The sequence below is a fragment of the Lottia gigantea genome (assembly GCF_000327385.1).
Source record: "Lottia gigantea unplaced genomic scaffold LOTGIsca_69, whole genome shotgun sequence".
NCBI lineage: Eukaryota > Metazoa > Mollusca > Gastropoda > Lottiidae > Lottia > Lottia gigantea.
In genome coordinates, this window is record NW_008710347.1 from 571187 (window position 1) to 581054 (window position 9868).

Sequence of the window (9868 nt, forward strand, 5' to 3'; positions counted from 1 at the left end):
ATGGTTACAAATATTATTGGTTTAATTTCCGTTGAAATTATAAAATCTTGAAAAAGAATAATGTTATGCATGGAACTCTGAAATTTCAAATGACAGTTGGAGAAGCGGCCGATTTCATTCACCAAATTATTTACAAAATGGCTGTGGAGCGGGAACGTGCGTCTGTGTCTCTGGTATTTAATCATTTTATTTTCAATTTCTGACCATATTTTGTTATATTGTTATTTGAAAAAACAGAACTATCCCTATCTTAATTGAATTCATGGATTTTTGTCTGGACATGGACCATAGGCTATTAAATACTCTTACAATTTTGTGTGGATACCAGTCAAATTCGTAGACGGTGTCGGTGTGTAGCCTACTGGCCTAAAGCTACTGGAACCATACTGGAACCCTAACGATATGTTTCCAGTTGTCTGACCTGTGGAGATAACAACATTAACACTCAACAGAAGAGTAGCATTTTAACAATCGTTTTTGTATGAATGACATATAGACACCTTAACAGTACTGAGATTTATAGATTGATTTTGAGTTGATGAAAATGCCTACATATGTCTATGACCAATTACCTATAATTTGTCTTAGGCCTATTTTGAAATATTATTTTACAAGAGAGAGGAGAATTTTCAGTGTGAATTTGGTGTGAAATCTATTTATTTCTGGCTGCTTAGGTGTATTATGTCTACAGTAAAATTGCTTGACTTTTGTAATTCATAACCGTGTGGCTGATAGTCTTTCTGAGAAAATTTCATTCCAATGGCTTCAATGTCAAGAAGGCTCGCTATAATTTTATCATTACACTTTATTTTGCAATGTCCTTAGCATTGTAGGATGAGAAGTATCTTGGCCTCTTTGATTTCATTCCAAATGCCCACTTATAGCCTACCATTTTTATCATTTATTGATTTATTGCTTACTTAATACATGATTTCTTTTCAGAACATAGAAGGCTGTTATGATGGAAAGTTACAAGCAATATGGGGTTTGGGTAATCAGTTATTTGCTTTTAAAGGAAGTACACCTTTAACAAGGCCTGGTACAGGTATGGCTGCTTATTATTAGTTAGTAACCGTTATATTAGTCCGACCATGGACTGACTCTTTTTTTTTACTACGTATAAGCTTACAGAACTACTGTTTATATTTTAGAGTAATGTCATATACATGTTTGTTTCTATAGAAACATTGCTACAATATATTAGGAAGTATGAATTTTGTACCAAGAATTCTTAGTTGAGATTTGGTCTTATGATATTCCAATTTTTGTTATAGGTGCAAGAGGTAGTCTTAAGGCAGCCAGTGATGTCTGTGACGTAAGGTGGAATACAGAGATGCATAATCCTGTTACAAGAAAACTTGTCAATGAAACTCACAGTAGGTTTTCTTATTACTTTATTATATGGATTTTCTAGAAATCTTCATTTCATTTTCTTTGTTTCAACAACAGTCTTGATTATGCTCATATTTTATTTAAAATTACATGATGTAGTATAAACATGGGAATAGTCTAATATAATTGCTATTTTTTTTTTTTCAGATATATTTTCAATGCTACAAGGACAAGTTGCAAGTTCCACTGGACAGCATCTACAATCTCAGTAAGTTGAAATTAATTGGACCATTGTCTTTTAAAGGTAAAGGGTTATAATTGTGACCCTGCCAATATATTAAACATTTTCTTATGGTTAATATTTGATATCAATTCCAATGTATATAGACATCTATGTTTCTTTTCCTGGAAAATCTTTTACTGCCATCTAATCTACATACTGGTGAACTATTACAGATATCACTATTTATAGTTAATCATGATCTGATGATTCATAATTTCTGTCTTGTAGATTGGTTCTAAGCAGTAAACAATATAGAGCTGTATTAAAAGCCTGTAGTATGGAGTTAATCCATCTTGCAGGTTAGTTGTGAATATTTAAATTTCAGACGCTCGGAAATTTAAAGTTTTTAGAAATCAGCAATCTTCTTATTATTGCAACAGTATAAATGAAGCACAGATCTCAAGATCTTTAAATGTGTATAGAGATAGAAGGTTAAAATATTAAAGGGACAAGGTTGATTTTGGTTTTGAAAATATGTAAATATTCTTCATAAATAATAGAAATGTTCCAAAATATCTCAAACTAGGAATTTCTATATTCCTGTTTCTGAGACTATGGTCAAACGGATGGCAAAACTGTCCCTTCTATTTATAATGACAGTGATGTGTAATGTGTATTTTTAATTCTAGAGACAACACGGAATGAACAACAAAAACAAAAATGTGAAGAACAACTAGAAATTTTTGAAATGATTCAGTTAATTTGGGGTTTCTGTCAAATTTTGTTTATTGAGATTACACCAGGTATGTTAAACAAACCCTCACTTCTTTTTAGGCACTGCAGAAACTGCTTATTTGCAAGAATATTTCAAACTTTATTCCATTTCGATGGACTGCATTCTTATCTGTCAACAGATTCTCTCTGCAGTCAGAAAGTGGAAATGGTTATGTAGGAAAGATCAGTTGTTCATATAGCACTTAAATAATGTACTATATGTTCAATTTCTTTGATTGTTGTAGATGGGTTATTACTTAATCAGCTACTAGATTGGATAAAGTGGCATTTTACTGAGGGTAAACAATTAGCTGTAGAAGTAATACATGATGATTTACCAGCTCAACATCCTGCTTATTGGGAAGCTGTAAGTCACTGTTCTCTTGTATGATTACTGGAATAACATAAATCTTGAAATGGAAACCGTATGGTCAATGACTGTTGAAAGAATTATTATATAACTTTCACTTGTTCTCAAAAATGGTTTTGCAGCATGTTTTTTGAGACACCTGGCACAAAGACAAAGTACATTCTTGAAATGTTGAACTGCTATCCCTTATAACTAATTAACTGTAGTTTGGAAGCCAGATTCGAAATAAAGAAATGTTTGAAGAAAATCAATTTTTGTATGCATTGTAAAATTAGTCTTGATTGTCAAATATATTCAGTTTTAACTCTGCTTTCAATGAACCATGTCACTTATGATTTCATCTAGTGTGAAAAGTGCTCATTTTATGGAAATCAGAATGCAGAAATTAAGATTAAAAATGATATGTTTGGGATGAATCATCAGTATCGCCTATTACCTATATTTTTTTTTATTTTTCAGACATTTCGTTTGTTATTACAAGGTGAAATAGACAGTGTTAGAAAACTTTTATCATTAAATGAATCCTTTCAAAATGAAGCTTTTCTTAGTGTAGATGAATTGTTAAGAAAAATGCCACAGTGGACAGTATGTATTTTGATTTTTATTATCAATCATTAGTTCTCTTTCATTTACACCAAGATACTATACAGTATATTAAACTAATAATAAACTTTATAAACTTAGGTTCGAATCAAAAATTGATATCATTCAGATTGAATAAAAACATAAACTGAAATATGATGTTACTCAGAGTCTGAAGCTGATATAGATCAGAAACAACATGTTTCAGGTTCTGTTTTAATGTAATTTCTTTATCACAATTAATGTATTTGAATATAATTTTCAGCATTATCATCATGCTCTATCTGCTGCTGAGTTTGATATGAAATGGAGACATTGGAGAGAAGAATGTCAGAGACGTTACGAAGAAGGTCATTATTCTGCATTTCCTGATTTAGAAACTCTTGTCATGGTTAGTGTTATTCTCTAATTATCGTTAACTAGTTATGTATTTTTAAGGAAAATATTTTTCAATCCCATGCTGGAAGTGTTTCTTACAGTGCATTTCCATTATCTTTGAATACTGTCATGCATGAATAATTGTCTTTCTGAAGTGATATCCTGAAATCCAAGTAGTTCATGGATGAACTTTTTTTTCAGGTTTTATGTGGTGATGAAAATGTGTTCTCTGATATTAAAGATATGTGTGGAACATGGTATCATTTATTAGTTTCCAAAATGTTGTTTCAAAATCCCACTGTTCGAGCAGCAGATCTTCACTTTTATGCTGAGGTAAGAATAACATAACAATAAAGTGATAAGCTTAAGTTTTTATAGTTCAAAGTTCACTGCTGTGAGTGCTACACATAAAATTTATTTTGTTCACTCTCATTCCAATTAAGATTTATTTGAAAATGCTGTATAATGCTGTGTAATGTATAAATAATGATGATAATTGTTATTATAGACGTGTATAGAAGAGTTTAATATGAGTGGTAGTAGGATGGGAGAATTAGATAATATATTGTTAGCAGCTATTCAGTTTGATATACACCAAGTTATTAAAGATAGCAGGTATTTTAATATTTTACTCTGTATCAGCCATGATATTCATTGACCAAAGTCGTTATTATTAGCAATATATAAGGCACATACAAACTTACACGTGCCATGGCTATATACAGTATATTATATAACATGCAGTGTATGTTTGTGTTTGTGTCTTTTCAACTAAAATCATACTAATGACTAACTAATTTTCACATAATCACTAGACTTATCTATTGCTCTGTGACCTAGGCCAGTGCTTTCATTGAGACTTGTCTCAATACACCCTAACACCAATCAATTCTAAGATTCTCATGAATATGTCTTTTCTTTTCAGTGTGTTTCTCAGTACTGGTAGCTGGTGGTTTGTAGCTCATATTACAGATTTATTACATCATTGTGGTCAGCTAGATACACAAAATTTACCGTATGTATATTCTTTCTCTGTCTATATTTTCTGAGTAGATTTGATATTACATATTGACAAGTTTCTCAAAAATCAGATTTAAGGATAAATCTTTAAAAACTTCCAATATCTATTTAGAGTAATTGAAAGTGCCAAGTTGACAATCCATGCCTCAGAATTATATCAGTTTTTTCTGGAATGAGAGAAAACACTTAATAATCCAGAGCATTCCATTTTATTTGTTTGAAAAATATTAAAATTTAAAAATCATGAAATATTTGTTTCAGGTATGGTTCGAATCTCAGAGAGTTTCTTATATTAGAATATGCTACTAGTTTGATGTCTCATAAAAGGTAAGAAGCAGCCATGTTTATGAGCTTGTGAGCTTTTTGTTCAACACTTTTAGCTCTTAATTCAAATTTTGTTTGATTCAGATAAAAGAAATTTTAAGTTGAGTGCTCAACATTATAAGTTTATTACCATTATTTGTATTTTCAGTTTGTGGCAAGTTGGTATAGATTATTTAGACTACTGTACTGTATTTGGAAGGTCAGTTTATAAATATTTCAATATTTCAAAAAATGATATAAGATGTATAACAAAAATATTTTCTAGATGTTCTTGTATATTCTCTTTTGATTAACTTTCTGTTTATTTGTTATTCATCAAAGAAACATACAAGTGGCTTGAATTTTTGTGTTATTTTTTTCTATTCAGGACATATGTCAAACAGTTTATTAATCATATGGTATTAGATAATGAGAAAAAGGCACAAAAATTACTTCATATTTGTCAAGAAAGAAATTTACAAGATGAAGGTAAACTTATGTTCAAAAAATGTATATCAAGATTTGAATATTAGCAAATTAATGTGAATTTTTATAAAATAGTGTAAGATTACAAGTTCAATTCACAATGTTAATTTTGTCTTATGCTATTTTTTCCTCATTATAGGAGGTATAGGTAAGGTCCTTATTCTAAAATTTTTGGAGAGGGGTCTGTAGAATTCAAATGGTAGCCACTTTTACTGAAGTTTTAACACAGATTTCCTTTTATTTATAGTACAAACTATATGTAAAGTAATGGGAATGAAGAGTTTAAGACTAGGAAGATTAGGTTCAGCTCTAGCTTGGTTTTTAAGATCTAAGGTATATTTTTATAATGTGTTTAATCTAAAGTGGCATGTTTCAAGGGATTAGTTTGCTGTAAAAAATTGTGATGGGTTTTAACAATAGTGGTAAAAATATTATAAATTTCAATTAAAATTTGACTACGAGGCATCACACTCATTTGTAAGTTTTGATGTATGTGTCTTTGTGGAAGAGATTACACAACCAGTCTGAAATGTCATTTAACAAACAAATTCCTTACAGTCTAAATCAGAGTTTACTGAAATGTTTGAACAGAGAAAATATTGATGTCATTCCTTGTAAATGAAATATATTTCCAATTACAGGATGTTACAGCCACCAGCAAGCTAACTGAAAGGTATGTAATTGAATTTATATGTACTTTTCTATCAATCTACACATTCTTCTTCATTTTATATTGTGAAGCAGCATATTGGTCATGATAGAATAAGTGTTGATTTGTAAGAGGAATATAAATAAGAATATATTGATATTGGTTAGACAAGATATAGTTCTGATAAGATTGATATCAACTTGTTTTTAATATATTATACTTTCCCTCTGTTTATTTCAGGTTAATAGAAGATTATAGTATATGTAGTAAATTTCAATATACAGATATATTAGACAATCTAGGACCAGCCATGTTTCTTAGTAACAGACTCACATTCCTAGGTAATATTATATGAAACTAATTTACATCTACATATTCGCTGGAATTTAAATTATTGATTATCTTTATACATTATAATGATAATATTTTAGCAGACGAATCTGACCCTATCCATTTTATATCCCATGTCACATTTTATGGGAGTTGCTCCAACTTGCTTGTTTATCAGAATTTTCACCCTGTTAAAATTTCACATAAACATAATTTTTATCATGGTAAAATTATCAAAAACTAGCAAACCAAAGGTAGGTCGGAGCAACTCCCCTTAACGTGTCGATATTTCATCTGACAAATTGCAAGGGCTAGATTTGTCAGGCTAGACAATATTGTACTGCTTGGGTAGTTTACTTAATGCCATTTGATAGAAAATAAAGATGCAGAATATTTTACTGCTATTTACTATGATATTGTAAATGTTTATTGTATATCTTTCAGTGAAGTATCGTGAATTTCATAAATTATATGAGAAACAAGAAACACCAGAAGCAGCCTCCTTATTATTATCATTATTAGAAGCTAGATTGGCACCGAGAACGTATGTATATATTTGATAAAAGTTTGTCAGTATTTGATGGGGTTTTTATTTACTTAAAGAACAGTCACAATGATTTTAACGATGCCTCTCCGCTCTACATCTAGACTTTTGGTTTATATTAAGAACTATACAAGCCAAACTTATATTGTGTTTTTAAATAATAACTTGACTACGTTTCATGATATATTTCAGATTTTGGATAACATTATTACAAGATGCTATGCCCTTATTAGAAATGGACAAGGTAATAATTGCTAATTGTCAAATTAATTAATGAAGCTGAGATAAGCTATAAAATAATCCTTTAGCGACATTTAGGGGTAGAGATCAGATTTAATAATGAAAACAATTTTATGGTATACTACTCCTTAGTTTTATTACACAGTACGTTTCAACAAGTGAAGATGACAATGTAGATTGTTTAAACGTCGTGTGTAATAAAACTAAGGAGTAGTATACCATAATATTGTGTCCGTTATTTAAAGCTATAAAATGTGTTGTATGGAAAGATAGTAGTTAATAGTTCCATTGTGGAATTTTAAATCCGAACTCCAAAAGAGTTGTCATTAATATAACAAAAATATGGTTTTTTTTTTAGTTGTTCAGTAATTGTTTTGTAAAGGAACCAGCTGTGATAGAGATATATTTATTATCGTTTTGAATTAAATAACTACAATGTATTCTAGGTTATATTTAGTAGTAGTCAGACATATGTTTTAATGCATTGTTTAGAAGAATTGAGACATGAATTAGATTCTAAAACAGATATATCAAAGGTAAATATAACAATGTATTATTTCAACTGTCATAGAAGTTACACAGAAAATCTTACTATCAATTTTATTGTTTGGTGTGAGGTATTTCTTAATGTAAATATTCTTTCATAAGATTTTTGTGAGCGGGTCCCTGACTCTAAACTATTCCTACAATAATTACATGATGTAACCCTCAGGAAATTTGTTTGCACAGGTCCTTAAAATTTTATAACTGGGTTATGTCTGTGACACATTGCAGGATGGTTTTCTGTTTTCTGTATCTTGTGTACACTAATTTACTGGTCTATTTGATGTGGGGAAAAAACCTGTCTTGAGCAAGGCCAATTATAATGAATTTGTATCTTTGCCCTTGAAACAAGGGACAATAATCAAAACAATATCTAAACGATTGTTTTATATAATAACATATTTAATAAATATTTAAAACATTTCAGAAATTAACAAACATGGAAAAAGATAAATTGGATTTATTACAACTATGTTTAACAAGAAATCTATCAAAAGCCATAAAAGAGGAAGGAACAATAAAATCGTCCTGATGAAAGCTTTGCCCTGTACAATTATCACAAGATATGCTATCCAACATTTGTATGTTGATAGCATTAAAGATATGTGAACTGAACAAAAATATGGTTAACACATAAATGACATCTATACAATGTGGGAAAATACTGTGAACACATAATAAATTACTGTTATATGCCTCAATAAAATATTTGTATATAATCAAGTTGTGTATAATTTGTGAGAAGACTAGCTTCTTAGCATATTCTCTGAATTATTTCAGGTGATCATTTTACTACTATGTTTGAAAAGTGAGCATTTCAGATGAGACTGACCACCATGAAAAACCATCATTTATGATGAATGTACAAATTTCATTACATTAAGATACAAAAAGTTTCTGTTTCGTCTGTCATTACCATATATAATATATTTGAGCAAACATCCTAAATACTGTGAACCTAAATGAAATGCTGTGTTCAATACCTGTCCTGATTACCGTGTTCACAGAGCTAATGTTCTTCTATGACCTTCATCATGAATGAGTGTAAAAAATGGCTGCAACTGATATAATGAGTTGGTGCAATTTTTTTTCTGGTCTCTTAACAATACTAATAAAAAGTTTGAAATTGGAAAATTATGCTTACATATCTTTGTAGTCTATTATAGATACAAAGTCGTGAATAATGCCTTTACAGTCTCCATTTTCGAGAAATAGTTTTGGACTTGCAAGAAAGCTGTAATCACTATTTTCACAGCATGTTAGAACTAGGCACAAAGTACATTACTGTCTAGTGATTATATGGTTTACAGTCACAAATCCAATACAAAGTACAGACCACAGTAATATTAAATATACCCATATCTTGTGGTAAAATGGTGAACTGTGCTTGTTTTCTATTGTTTTACATACATCCTGTTTTCTGGCATAATAAACTAAACATGCTGGAATGATGTATTGTATTCCAGTACCAGCATAAGATCCTGTTATACCTACTAAAATCTCGACTTCATTGGTACCAAACGCTACAGCTAGTGGTGGAATGACTGCTAACAATGGAAACACCAATCTGTTTATTGTCCAATGAAAATTACTGTCTTTTGTTGTAAACATTGTCTGTAGATTGTTCCTTAAAGTTATAGATATTATCGGAAAATTAGAACTTAATGTGAACACTGGAAATAGTGCCAAAAAGTACTGGAAAAACTTGATATCCGTAACAGCATCCTCTGCACAATTAACATTAAAGAAGTTCAATGTATATAAATCATTGATAGATTTAAAGGCAAATATACCCGTAAAAGATAATAAAGCATAAAATCCAAGAATAAGCATATAGTCAGCTCCTAGCACTTTGTATAGTTTTGATTTGTCTTTTATTGGTGTTATTAATGAAGGCAGAGAATGGTGACACATAAAAGAATAAACACAAACGCCAAATAAATTGGGTATCCCTGATAAATTTCCTACAGAAGGGCTGCCGTTATGTTTGGTATCTAGTCTTATTACTGCAAATACTATCATTGTACCAAATGCTAAAATACAAAATATAAATTAATGTTGTTTAATAAAATTGTTAAACACAGAAATTCTTGA

At 30.1% G+C, this 9868-nt stretch overlaps 1 protein-coding gene across 1 annotated transcript; it reads left to right on the forward strand.

The window, feature by feature from the left end:
- Window positions 1-148: 148 nt before the first annotated feature.
- On the forward strand, window positions 149-9868 carry LOTGIDRAFT_221230 (hypothetical protein). The gene is made up of 22 exons (XM_009065272.1): window positions 149-173; window positions 943-1045; window positions 1275-1376; window positions 1540-1600; window positions 1844-1914; window positions 2245-2358; window positions 2575-2696; window positions 3159-3284; window positions 3547-3672; window positions 3861-3992; window positions 4168-4274; window positions 4585-4674; window positions 4941-5006; window positions 5152-5202; window positions 5371-5471; window positions 5716-5801; window positions 6110-6141; window positions 6358-6458; window positions 6892-6991; window positions 7184-7235; window positions 7678-7767; window positions 8202-9868. The coding sequence occupies exons 3-22, from the start codon at window positions 1334-1336 to the stop codon at window positions 8304-8306; spliced, it is 1776 nt and encodes a 591-aa protein (XP_009063520.1). The 5' UTR covers window positions 149-173; window positions 943-1045; window positions 1275-1333; the 3' UTR covers window positions 8307-9868.